General features: G+C 44.5%; 1 protein-coding gene across 1 annotated transcript; it reads right to left on the reverse strand.

Annotated features, from left to right (window-relative positions):
* Positions 1-2337: 2337 nt before the first annotated feature.
* On the reverse strand, positions 2338-6844 carry sox1b (SRY-box transcription factor 1b). Its single transcript, XM_052057624.1, has one exon. It carries the CDS (start codon positions 5918-5920, stop codon positions 4904-4906), a length of 1017 nt encoding a protein of 338 aa, XP_051913584.1. The 5' UTR covers positions 5921-6844; the 3' UTR covers positions 2338-4903.
* Between the last annotated feature and the right edge of the window lie 6432 nt (positions 6845-13276).

Here is a 13276-nt window from a genome sequence, read left to right on the forward strand (position 1 = left end):
ACTTGTAAACGTCACAAGGCCAAATTCAGAAACATTTTCAGTCGACAGCAACAGGAGGAATGGCCGCTCCCTGAGGTAGACAAAAACTGATGCAGTTTCATAAACTTCGACTCCTCCGCTCCCGGAGGAGCAGCTAGAAAAAGACAGTCGATGAACAGCATTCAGTCAAATCGTATTCTCATTCAAAGCATCAAACCAATAGAATGCACCAACCAATCCGAGAGTTTCTATCATATCCTGCTTTATTTCATCTATTTCCTATTTGATTATTTTTTTTATATTTGAGTGTTGATTTAATTTGCGGCCTGACGTTCGTCTGGTTAGCACGCCAACCTCACAGCGCAGAGGTGCAGGGTTCAATCCTGGCTCCGGCCTGTGTGGAGTTTGCATGTTCTCCCCGGGCCTGCGTGGGTTTTCTCCAGGTACTCCGGTTTTCTCTCACATTCCAAAAACATGCATGGCAGACTGATTGAACACTTTAATTTGGCCATAGGTGTGAGTGTGGGCGTGGATGGTTGTTTGTCTCTATATGCCTGAATTGGCTGGTTCAGGGCGTCCCCTGCCTACTGCCCAAAGACGGCTGGGATAAGCACCCTTGTGAAGATTAAGCAGTTCAAATAATGGATGAATGGATATTTATTTCATGTATCCATTTAATATAGAGAACTAGTTTGTTGATCTCCAACTATGTAAACACAAAGGGGACTACTATGAAATATGCATGTTTTATTTTTTTATTCAGTAGTTATTTTTGCCTTTCACAGTATTCATTCTTCTGTTTCTATGATGCCTCGTGATCTGTCCTTGTGTATTGTTATTGACGTGTCTATTAACATGTGGTAAAGGGGTTAGAAAAAAATAGCTTTTAGCTATTTTGGGTGTATTTACTTTTTTAAAATAAGTAAATAAATAAATAAATCAATAATTGACAACCAGTCACTGGATCGTGCAATTGTCCCTTAGTACTGGTTTCAGTCATTCAGTTGTCATTCTGTCATTTACTTTCAGTCTCAATGAGCATTCTCTTGCGATTCATCATGGTGTTGGCCCAACAGTATTTGTTACTGCTGAGCGGTGCTCCCCAGTGCCCATGTAAGCAGATGGTGTATGATGATTATTGGCTCCCTGGGGAGATTTAGGGGGGTGGGGGGGGGGGCTCCCTAATTGATTGTCATGGAAGGCTCTAATTGAATAGGAAGACATGGAACAACACGCATTGCACTCCATTTGATGCTTAGTGACTTGGTTCAACCCAGTCAAGGTGGCGGCTCAAAACAGACTGAACTGATTTATTAATTTGGGTTTGAGATAGATTGAGATGAATGTGATTTTCATGGTGCATTCAAGATGTTCCCTCATTTATCCTCTCTGCCATCACACGGATCAGGGCCTCATGTTGAAAACGTTCATTTAGCTGAGGCAGTTTTTAAGGGCAGCGGTGAGCGAAGCAATTGCGTTTGTGGGGTCTGCTCATGAGAAAAGAAAGTCAGGCATCCGGCGGGAGTCATCCTGCCGGTAGCTCCAATAGTTCTTCATTTGAAAGCGGGTGGTGTGTGTGTGTGTGTGTGTGTTTGTGTGTGTGTGCGGGGAGGGCTCTCGGATTAGGAGGCTGGAAAATGGTTAAAACGTGTCAACGTGTAATTGCATGATAAGGCCCCCTCGTGAAGAATTTGTCTGCCCCGTTGCTATTTTCAATGACGGCCCAGCTAATCTCACCGCGCCACATTCGGTCTTGTGCAATCGGCCCCCCGTAATCTCCCGTGACAGGACGGCGTCCAACGACGGAGGTGAAAGCTTTTGTAGGAGGAGAAGGGGTGGGGGGAGAGGGGATGTGCGTGGGCGTGATAAACTGACGACAATTATCCATGTTTAGGACACCAAGAACATGTAGGAATGGGGTGGGGGTGTTGAGTGCATTTCGAAGGGGTGGAGGGGGATGCCAGAGGAGCACGGTCCTAATGTGACCCACCCTGTGTAGGATGCATGACGTCAGCAGAAAACCTCTTGATTTTATGACATCGTTGTCATCCCTTCTGGCCCCATTAAGAGGATGCTTGAAGTTCCTCACTGGATGTTGGTTTGTGGGGGAAATTTGGGATCCAAATTTGTTTTCCAACGTATTCATTAGGCTGCCCTGTGGTCCAATGGTTAGCGCGTCAACCTCACAGTGCAGAGGTACCGGGCTCAATTCCAGCTGTATGGAGTTTGCATGTTCTCCCCGGGCCCGTATGGGTTTTCTCCATGTCCTCCAGTTTCTGCCCACATTCCATGAACATGCTTGCCAGAACACTGAGGGGAAAAGCTTATTTAATAGGTGCAACTTTTAAATGAAGTCACTAAATCAAATGCTTCTTTTTGTCATCGATTTCCACCGAGTATGAAAGGTACCAGACTACAGTAGCTTATATATGCGAGGCAAAATGTCCGTGGATTGCATACAAACAAGTGCATTATTCAAGACATTTAAGCAGTAGGAAAAAAAAAACAAACCCTACAAGCTGACTTACTTGCAAGAGCCCATGTCTGAAGTCCATGACCCCCAAAGTGATGAGACCGCTCTAAAATTAGATGACGATTGTGAGCAGCAAAGGACCAGAGTGCAGGGAGCCAAATTATTTTCTTCCCAACTGCTGAAAAAGATGGTCGTCCGTAGCCAAAAGTGTGCATTTATAGCCTGATTTTGACAAACCTTCTGCAATTTTTAAAGCCTTCCTGTGTAGGCACTTAAGCAGCCGATATCAGTTTCTGGGGCAACATTTTACACTACTGCTTCTTATTTTCTCCTTAGATTGCTGTTGTGACAATTAATTGTCAGGATTTGCTGTGTTGAAACGCTGCAGGCGTTGTGCCTCAGGTATTAATTGCTATATACAAAGGTGCTGTCTTAACAGAGGCAATAAAATAGGAAAGCACAAGTTGAGCCATTTTGGGCATGGCGGTGCAGCTCAGTTTCTTCTTCATCTGTGCCTTTGAAGCGAGAATTTTTGTTTATGGACCAACACTGGAACTCTTTAGTAAAGCAATCACATTAGCCAATAATGTAAAAATGGGCATCAAGTATTTTAGTATTTTAGCCTTGTGGTATATTTACTGATCTTCATTTATTTCTTTGGAACTATTGAAATGTAAATTCTGTAGTTACCTTATAGTTTTCAATTAATCAATCAGTCATGGCTTTTGGTATGATTTTTTTTTTAATTTCAAAAGTAATAATCATTCAATAAGTACGGCACAAACACTAAGGTATCCCCTGAATAATGAGTAAATGAGAAAAGAATCAGTCACATTTATTAACAGAGCTCAACCATGCAGCATCAAAATGCAATAAAAACGTAATCCGTTCTTAAATATGCGAGCAAGCAGAACAGCTAAATGATAAATCAATACCTTGAACCTAATTTTCTGAAATAATATCCATTTATTTCCATATGGGTTTTTGTGGATTTGTGGTTGATCCCGGGAACAACATCAGACATGTCAGTCCAGAGAACAGCCTGAAACGCCCTCACTCAAATCCCCTTTTGCAACCAAACACTCCTCAACTTGCCTCACCCTGCTCTGCTGTTTCACGAAGCAACATGCTGGCAGGCCACGCTGTCCTGCGGGGAGTCCAAATTGGACAACGGCAGCGTTTTCTACCAGAGTTCAACGGATACACGCGCAGCATTTATTCCGGAATTGGGATAATCATGACTGACGTCATCATCGAGATGGTAGCGAGGGCTCCAGCTCATTTTAACGTGAACAAACGTCAACAAAATAAAAGACAAACGAGCTGCATGGCCTAAGGCCGTTCACACTGCCCGTTGAAAAACAATCATTCCGCGTTTCAATAAATCCATTAATACATTCGAACAGTTTGGTTGAAGGGATGAGAAAGCGAACGCAAGTGCGGTTGGAGCAAAGCTTGATGAGAAAGCGTGTTGGCTCGCACGTGTCTTTTCTTCCGCAAGGTAACGTGATTTTAACGGAGGGAAATAAACGGTTGGAAATGAATCAAATGAAGGGATAAATAAGACATCGAATGTGTGATAACTGAATGACCCAAAAACGTGATTAAAATGATCATACAGATTTGAAATCTCGATCCAAGTGTAAAAAAAAAATCTTAAAAAACGTTTTTTTAAGCACTGCTCTGATAATGCGGCATCACATAAAACAATCATTTCTGTTCCAATTGAAAATCAATTAGTCAATTCACTTCCTTCTAAGGGTAAACGAAACTGACAGAAAAATCGAATCGAGAACTAATCATATGTAGCATAAATAGCAGGACATCAAAGGAGGGAGCGTCGTTATACAAAGCAACCACTTTTTCTGTATTCGTGGCAGACTGAAATGCTCTTACAATTTCGTTCGGCGACAGCCCACTTCAATCACAAAAAAATGTTGGCGTGAATAAAAAAAAACGGAAAGCGAATTACTCCTCTTTTTAACAATCCAGTTCCATGAAGCGTGTTCAGTTGGCATATTTATTCACCGTTAACAACACTTACAACAGCAAAATCAAATCACACCGACCGACTCACGCGTTTACAGGATGGGTTACAAATTAAAATCAATTGATATTGCTGTCTGGAAACTTTTCCAGCGCGCCAAATTCCACACAAACGTAAAAAAAAATTATGCACCAGACTTGGAGGACTATAATTGAAACCGTGTGAAAACTTGGCAACCTCTGTTACCGTGAGCTCAAATAAATGAGCGTGAGCGTTCCGCCAAGCCCGGCCAGACAAAAGGAAGAAAACATTTGGGAATGGGTAGCGGGGAGGGGTTGAAACTTTGTTCAAGGTGATTGCATTTTTATGGCTTTAAACGCCTTAATTTATATGCGAGCGGCAGCGGGCCACCACCGCTTGGAGTATTTGGTTGCGATCGAGTGCTTGTAAAAGATCCAATACATTTAAATGTGCGTGAGGGGAACCGTCCCGTTGACGTGGGCGCCGCATCCCTGGTAGTGCTGCGTGTGGAGCACGTGCAGGCGCCCCTGCACGGACGAGTCGGCCGCCGCGTCCCCGGTGGGCAAGTACATGCTGATCATGTCCCGCAGGTCCCCCGAGGGGCACGGCTGGCGCGCCGTGGACACGGGAGGGCTCGCGCTCGGCTCCGATTTCACCAAGGTCCCCAGAGTTCCCCCGAGCGCCCCCGGCACGGGTGACACGCCGGCGCTGTGGTGCTGGTGATGCGTGTAGCCCGTGATGCCCCCGTAGACGGGCGGAGAGGCGCTCATGTAGCTCTGGGAGTTCGAGATGGGGCTGTAAGACAATGCGCTCACGTCGTACCTGTGCACGGGCTGCGGGTTATGCGGGTGCTGGTGCGCGTGGTGGTGCGGGTGAGCTCCGGCGCCCGGGTGTTGCGTGTAAGCAAGCTGCGCCTCCTGCATCATGGCGTGAGCGGCCGCAGCCGCGGCGGAGTACGCGCCGTTCGGCCACCCGTTGACGTGCGCCGTGTACACGCCCGCGCCGGGGCTCTCCAGCCGCTGCCCGCCGCCCATGCCCGCCGCCGCGTTGCCGAGAAGCCCGCCGGCCAGCGAGTACTTGTCCTTCTTGAGCAAGGTCTTGGTCTTCCTCCGCGGCCGGTACTTGTAGTCCGGGTGCTCCTTCATGTGCATGGCCCGCAGCCGTTTGGCCTCGTCGATGAAGGGCCGCTTCTCGGCCTCGGTCATCACCTTCCACTCGGCCCCCAACCGCTTGCTGATCTCCGAGTTGTGCATCTTGGGGTTCTCCTGGGCCATCTTGCGTCGCTGGCCACGCGACCACACCATGAAGGCGTTCATGGGTCTCTTGATTCGCTCCTGGGGGAGTTTGCCTCCGCCGCCGCCGCCGCCGCCGCCGCCGCCGCCGTGCCCCCCGGGGTTGGACGGGTTGGTCTGTTGCACCGCGGGGGAGTGCAAGTCCGTCTCCATCATGATGCTGTACATTCACCTTGTCTCGGCCGAATCACTCAGACACGAAGAAACATTCAGGCCGCCTCACCCTCCCTCCCTTGAGGATGCTGAGAGTGGTATAGAGCGGTCGCGGTCTCAGAGGCAAACTTGTTCCTCACTTCCCCGCGTTGCCCTTTTTTTTTGTTGCTGTCATTCGTCCCGGAAGAAGGCAGCCTGGGATCCCCGCGTGCGTGCGTGCGTGCGTGCGTGCGTGCGTGCGTGCGTGCGCCACTTTGCTCCGAGCTGCGCTGGCAAAAGTTGGCGCGGCTTGCCCGGGCCGCGCGCTGACAGCCGCTAAATGAGCGCGGGCGGCCAATGGAGAGGCTCCAGGGAGAACGTGATTTGCATGCGCGGGAGCGAGCTTCTGTACACGTCACAGCGGGCGTGTGCGCGCACGTGCGTGTTTGTGGGTGTCAAACATACAGTAAACCATGAGAATTTAGAACTTGAATATCACGATTATTCGGAACCCCAAAACACGCTTCTTAAGGATTTCATTTCCCTTACCGTGTAAATGAAAAATCAACGCCTGCATTATTCGATCCTATTTATGACGAGACAAGTGCAGAATATCGATCTCGTCCCCACAAAAACAAATGACTTTTCATGAATAGTCCGGCTTTCCCAAACATTCGAAAATAACATTTCAGGCTGCATTCTACTAGACAATAACGTTCCACCGATTCTATGCTGCAAATTGTCAGTTAGAATTCTAGGGCTTCCGTTTTAAATCAATAATTAACCGCTGAAAGTGGAATGTTTGAAATTTCTCGGCGCTTTTGACAACCGACAGGCTCCGTGATCTGCTCTTCCATCCAGGGCCACAGGTGCATTTCTGCTTTGTGTTGCTAGGAGACGGTTGAGTGACGGCGCGGTGCGCGTGGCTTTCAAAGCGCCCTTTTGTTTCCTTCCAGTGCTCTGCGGTGAACAAAACACAAAGATATTTAACACGCACATGCACTTGCACGCACGCACACACACTGACATCGGAATAATTGGCATCTGTTTAAAAAGTTGGAAATAACTGCATTTTTTAAAGCCCTTTGTAGTGTTTGTTTCTTCCCAACAATGTTGATGGGTCAATGTGACTACTTTTCATCACACCCAAAATATAACACAAAGCAGATTCAATTATTATTATGATTATGATGATGATTATTATTCAGCGAACCGGAAAAATAAATCTCGATTTTAAAATGCGTCAAAGTGACCAACAACATATCAAGAAGCTTAAAATAAATGTAATGATATGTGTGAACTGTTACAGGCCTTTTGAAGGCCCTGCGACGTTGCCACGAGACATTAATTCATGTACATTATTTTGACAAAAAAATAGTTTGTATAAAAGTCAAGAAAACTGTTTTAGTTACATACAGCAACCACCTTTGGGAACAAGCATAACAATCGAATGCTCTTCTACTAGATGACCTGTATATGCACTTTTTGTAAATCGTTTTGCTCAGTGGTATGCCGTGAGATTTTGTACAATATGTGTCATGACTCACGAAAGGTTGGGAAACACTGTTCCAACATGCTGGTTGCCATTTGCCCGCGCTCCCTTTCCCTCCGTTCTCTCCCACCTGCTGGCTGCTGAGTGCTTGGGTCGGAGCTGCGCTGTTCGTCAGCTTGTCACATTTTTTTTTCACTTTGTGTTTGTTTTTGTTGTTGGCTTTGTGACAAAGAACTAGACAAAGGTTAATTCATTGCACAAGCTTTGAGATTCTTTTTTCCTGAAAACTGATCCTGATTTGTTGTGAATGATGGATGACCAGTGGCATTTCTCAGCAGCAGACGTGTTCCGGTCTCATTAGAAAAAGCACATCCGCATGCGCTTAAACCAGACATGAAGCTTTGAATAAGATTGGGAATGTAAACGTTCAACACACATTGAGTCATTTTTATTCATCTTCTTCTTAATTCTGTCAACATGTTTCTATTTCAGAAAAGACATCCGCGGTGGAAGAAGACAGTTGTCCTGAGTGTCCTGGTGTTTCATGACTTTGCTGAAGGCCACATGACGGTAGGCAGGGGACTGCACCGATGATGTGAATTTGTGTTGTCGCGTCAAAATGGTTCCTCTTGTGTGTTTTGCTCGGCCATCTGCATTCCAACATTTCCCCAAATCTTGGACGGCTGAGTTGCAAAGGTGGCGGCTGGAAAAATACCTTTGTGTAAAAACGACAACAGCAACAACACTAAGTAAATTACGGCCAGAGAAAAGAAAAATGGTACAACATTTTCAAAAAGTAATCCGGGATTCTGGTTTCCATAGTTCATTTCTGCTGTTTTTTGCAAAACATAAACTGCAACCTACTTTTTGGTTGACTGATTGCGTGTCAATGCTACTTAATCACCTCACATACAGTATAGCATGATGCTTTTGTGATTTGCTAAAGCAGTGCACCTCGTGTATCACATATACGTCTGACTTTTACCGGAAGTGCCCAAAACTGTCCGTTTTCTGTACTGCTTATCTTCACTAGGGTTGCGAGTGTGCTGGACGAAGCCTATCATAACTGACCATGGGCGAGAGGCGCTGTACACCCTGGACTGGTTGCCAGGCACTCGCAGGTATAAGATACCCAAAACTACAAAAGTAGGATACTTCCTTATTAACGCTTGCATGAGATGGCTCTGTGTAACGGAGGTGAGATTGTTGGCTTTCTGAGTCCTAGAAGGGGTTAACTGATCGAACAGATGTTACGAATAATAATCCCACATACACACACTTCAAAGGAATATCTGCTGTGCATTAGAGGACACCGCCAGTTGGTTTGTGATTCACTGTCATAGCAAACTGTCAACTTGTGGAGCTCAACTGCACTGATAGAGCATACACACGCACGTACACACCGAGGTTCGCACCCTGACCTCAATGTCCTTCATCCACTCATTTTAACATGGGAGATGCTGTAGGCTGCACAAAATAAAAGGCGCTTTTAACATCCTGAGTGTTATGATCATTTGAAAAATAAACAAGGGTAGCGGCGGACAAGGGTCAAGGGAGATTAAATATGAAAGCAAATGATAAAGACCAATTTTTGTAGAGTTTTTTGATTATAAATAGCAGTAAGCTGCATTTCTTTACACTAGCATCTCATTTGTCATTTATGTCACAGCAGCATACTGTATGGTGCCCCCGTGTCAAGAAACATAATAGCAGTCAAAAACAGAGTGCTGTGGAGTTTAAATTTCATTAACGGATCTTCTCGTGATGGTTGCGTGGCTCTCCACTGTGCCGTGGAGAGCTGTTGCGATCATTTCTTTTGGGATATGTGTACTGTGAGGTGGATGTGCTAACCCGGGGGTCGGCAACACGTGACTCCAGAGCCGCATGCAGCTCTTTTTAAAATGTTTCAAAATGGAAACAGATGGAGGAGTGAAATTCAATTTTTTGTTTGAATATGGTTTCTGTTGGAGGACAAACATTCTGAACATTTTCCAACGCTGTAAAAATATGTCGAATAAATATTACATTTGAACATTTCTGTCAACGAAGATTTGCGTCATAGCCTGCGACACACGTTTCTATTAGCAGAGCGGGATGCCAGGCAGGTGGCTGTTGTAAGAAGAAACTGCGTTTCATGTCCAATTCACTGAGGGAACTGGCAAAGAATGGCAATCTGAAGGACCGAGAGAAGCATTTTAAAACAGTATACGTCAGCTATGAAAGTTAAGAAAGTTAGTTGCCGTTATGGTTGTTGCTCATTATGGCCTGCGTGTGTAAGTGCCTGCTTTTGCGGGCGTGTTCGATCATGGGTCGATCGCAGGAGGCTGGTTGATCGAAAGTTTGAGCTTTGGTCAAAGAAGATTGGGCCCCCTGCTCTACTGGATGCACTGCAGGGGAAAAAAAAAAAAGTTTAATCGGGAATCCTCATTGTGTATTTGTAGCCAACGTCATTTTGATAGTAAGCTAATATAGTCAAGTCAAGTCAAGTCAACAGTATTTATAGAGCACTTTCAAACAGCCATCGCTGCATACAGAGTGCTGTACATGGAGCGATTTAACATATACAATAAACAGTAAGACGAATCAGTAATAAGTAATAAGTAATAAGGCGGTAGAAAGCACCAAGCAGTAAAATCAAGAGCAAATCTAAGTCATGCTGAGTCAAACGCCAAAGAATACAAGTGAGTTTTGAGGAGGGCTTTAAAGATGGGCAGCGAGGATAATATAGCTCACATAGATACATATAGCATGTGTTTACTTTGTTACAAGGCTTTTATTTTGTTGCAGCTCCAGACACGTTTGTTTTTTGATTTTTTTTTTGTCCAATATGGCTCTTTCAACATTTTGTTTAGCCGCCCCCTGTGCTAACCAGTCGCCAACGTGCCATCCTTGCGGGAATCAAACTTGCTAAAATCAGTCGCTAGAGCAGTTGGAAAAGTCACTGTAAGTCAATTTCGTTTCATTGACTTGGTGCTAGGTTTATGAGGGAGCCTTGGAAAAATGTCCCCCATGTGACCTGGACACAAAATGCTTAAAAACTCCCGATCCTTAGGTCAATGCAGAGCTGAAAGGGTTTCCCTTTCCAATGAGCCAAGAGGAAGTAGCAATGGGAATCTCCCCTTTCTAAGTCAACTGTGTGAAATCAACAATGTTCCGAAGCAAAAATTCAGTTTCAATAATTTTTTTAGAATGTGAACATCTGAATGAATCCGTGTTTTTCAACCTATCTTGTGCTGCGTGGCTTGTTTAACACAACAAGCCACATGTACTGAGAGTTTTTAAGCATGTACAACTCAAAACTTAATCATCACACCTTGTCCTCGAATTGATGTTCAATGAATCGTCAGCTCTCACTTTGCATTTGCATTAATGGCTGTTTGTCTGTCTGCCAGAGGGCGATGCTTTGGAAACACTTGGAGATTTTCTCGTCCATGTACTGGATGTGAATGTTGCTAAATTCAGTCTGAAGCTAAGCTGTCACGCATGGACTTTTTGTGCATGTTGTTGACATTGCATAGTTTCAATTGCCTCGCTCGCTCTCACAAATATGGTGTTTTCGAACATTACATGACCATATTTTTAATTTCAGAATTACCAGTGGATAAAATTGCAAAACTTGGTTTGAAAATGTTAAGTCAGCCTGCGCCTCGCCGCTCCAAAGGGAGTGAGCCTCGCCTTTCATTATATCCACACTTTCCTCATAATTATCAACTACGTCTTATGTCTGTCATCTTTGACTGCCACCATCTTTATGTGGATTAATATAAGTCATACAATGCAACATATTGTATGGGGAGCCTCAAAACGCAATCCAGGCTGGTATCGTCAATGGGAGTCCACACATCCCATCAACATGTAATTCATCAATGCATATACACAACCATAGTCACATGTGGGTGGGTTTTTTTTGTTTTGTTTTTTAATTTTCACTGATCAATATCACATCAGGACAAAGGTATCTGGCAAAAATATCACAGGTGGAAATTTTATTTATTTTATTTATTACTCGGTGTATTTATTTGGTCAGATTCTCTCATCTACAGGAGTTAAACATGACGCCGCTAAGAAGATTATTGAAAGAAGAGAAGAGGCACGATGAAGATGTAACCTTGATAGAATGAGGTAAGCAGCGAAGGAGGGGGGCCAGCACAGGGGGAAGGTGATGAGGATGAGGCGGGGAGCTTTTTGTCGGGTTGATGGGCGGGTGTTTTGTAACACCAGCGAAAACAGATTAGTCAAGCGAGAAAAGGATTAACAACGATGATAGTCCCTATGAGGGACCTGAGAAACTTGCAGACATTGCACACACATACACACACACACGCACACACAAGCAGTGCTTTAGAAGATGAACAGTAAAATTCATTTTTTATGAAGCAAAGTATCATGCACATTAATCTGCATATATAACTGAACCATGTAAAATATTGTCATAATTTAAACTCCTTGAACACTGCAAAAATATAGCATTTGTTGCCCATCCCCGCTTCCAAAATGTAGTCTTTAACATGAAATATAATACCTTAAATCTTTTAGAAGTGTATATTTTAAACTGTATGTTCTGATATAAATTATATATTTGTGTTATGTTACAGTCAGACTGATTGTGAGTTGAGCATTTCTGGTGTTGCGCTTCCCAATACCGTATATTCAATAATTGCTCTCACAGTCTGCTGGGTTCCGCGGATGAAGAGTTTGAGGCGAAAAATGGTTTGTCCACCTACGGAACAAGTGCCATAAATACAGCCAGCTTTGCAGTGTGACCCCTGTCTCTGCTGTTTGTTAGGCAACTGACTCCCGTCAATGGTGTAAACAGACGACACGTCAGCAAGTCTGGTTATGGAGTGACATGCTTTCAGAGAATTATGTATAACGTATTTTCACAACCAAAAGACACACTTAAAAGTCTTGCATTTTCTCCAAAATGGACAGGCCGCCTAATAATGCGGGTGGCCTTGTGTATTCGCCAAGTTCCAAAATCTTGAGTGCTGTTAAGTGACTTTGATGAGGGGTCCGCTTGACTGACTGATGTTGCAATGAAACGCTACTTATGAGAAGGAAAGGCTGATGTAACAGAAGACAGCATACGGATGTTAACGTTGGAAGGGTGGGTGTGAAAGAGGACACCCCTACTTGGTGTATATAATGAAGTATATAGTACATGCATTATAAATAACATCTGGAAAATGGCAAAGATGAAGAGACACGCTTATGAAGCGCGGTTTGAACTTCAAGCTAGTTACGTGGAGGACCATGGAAATCGAACAACCTCGGGAGAATTCAGAATCAACTAACCCATGGTGCTTGGTGCTTTCGTTATATGAAATGGCACCATCGATCCAACCGGGCAAGGACGAACGTGGTGCAGCAACATCCGGCGGATTACACCTCAAGGAAAAGCTGGCCGTCTTCCACTCCTACGGCAGTAAAAAATGTAATGTGCTGTGTTACATTAAAAAAATAGAAGTCCGTATATCCACCACGTAACAAACTGCTTTCCAAAGGTTGTACTGCTGTGTGGTAAAGCCTGTTGGAGAATTTGCCCAATGTGACCGTGAGCGAATGAGAGGTTCTCGGATGCTACAGTGTAGCTAGCTGTGTTCGGTATTGATTATGGGAGGTAGGGGAGGCTCTTATTGGTGTTTGAGGTAAATAAAAATCCCTCTGTGTGACCTCTTCCTTTGCAAAAAACCCATTTAGAACGCGGAGACCTGTGGCCATTGATATAAAACAGCTAGTGTTTGTACAAATTAGTTTATATGGCTAAATTTAGCTGTTGCATCTTTTAATCAGCTGTGTTCTGTAGTCAGGAAATTACGGTAGTTACTATGTCACACTCTCCATCCCAAAGCACAAACAGACACACACAGCGTGGCGAAGTAAAAACAACGTCGGACAAT

Source organism: Hippocampus zosterae, chromosome 2 (genome assembly GCF_025434085.1).
Source record: "Hippocampus zosterae strain Florida chromosome 2, ASM2543408v3, whole genome shotgun sequence".
NCBI classification, from domain to species: domain Eukaryota; kingdom Metazoa; phylum Chordata; class Actinopteri; order Syngnathiformes; family Syngnathidae; genus Hippocampus; species Hippocampus zosterae.

What these genes read in the sequence shown, in the direction of transcription:
- sox1b (XM_052057624.1), bottom strand. Translation starts at nt 5,920, where the DNA reads ATGTACAGCATCATGATGGAGACGGACTTGCACTCCCCCGCGGTGCAA.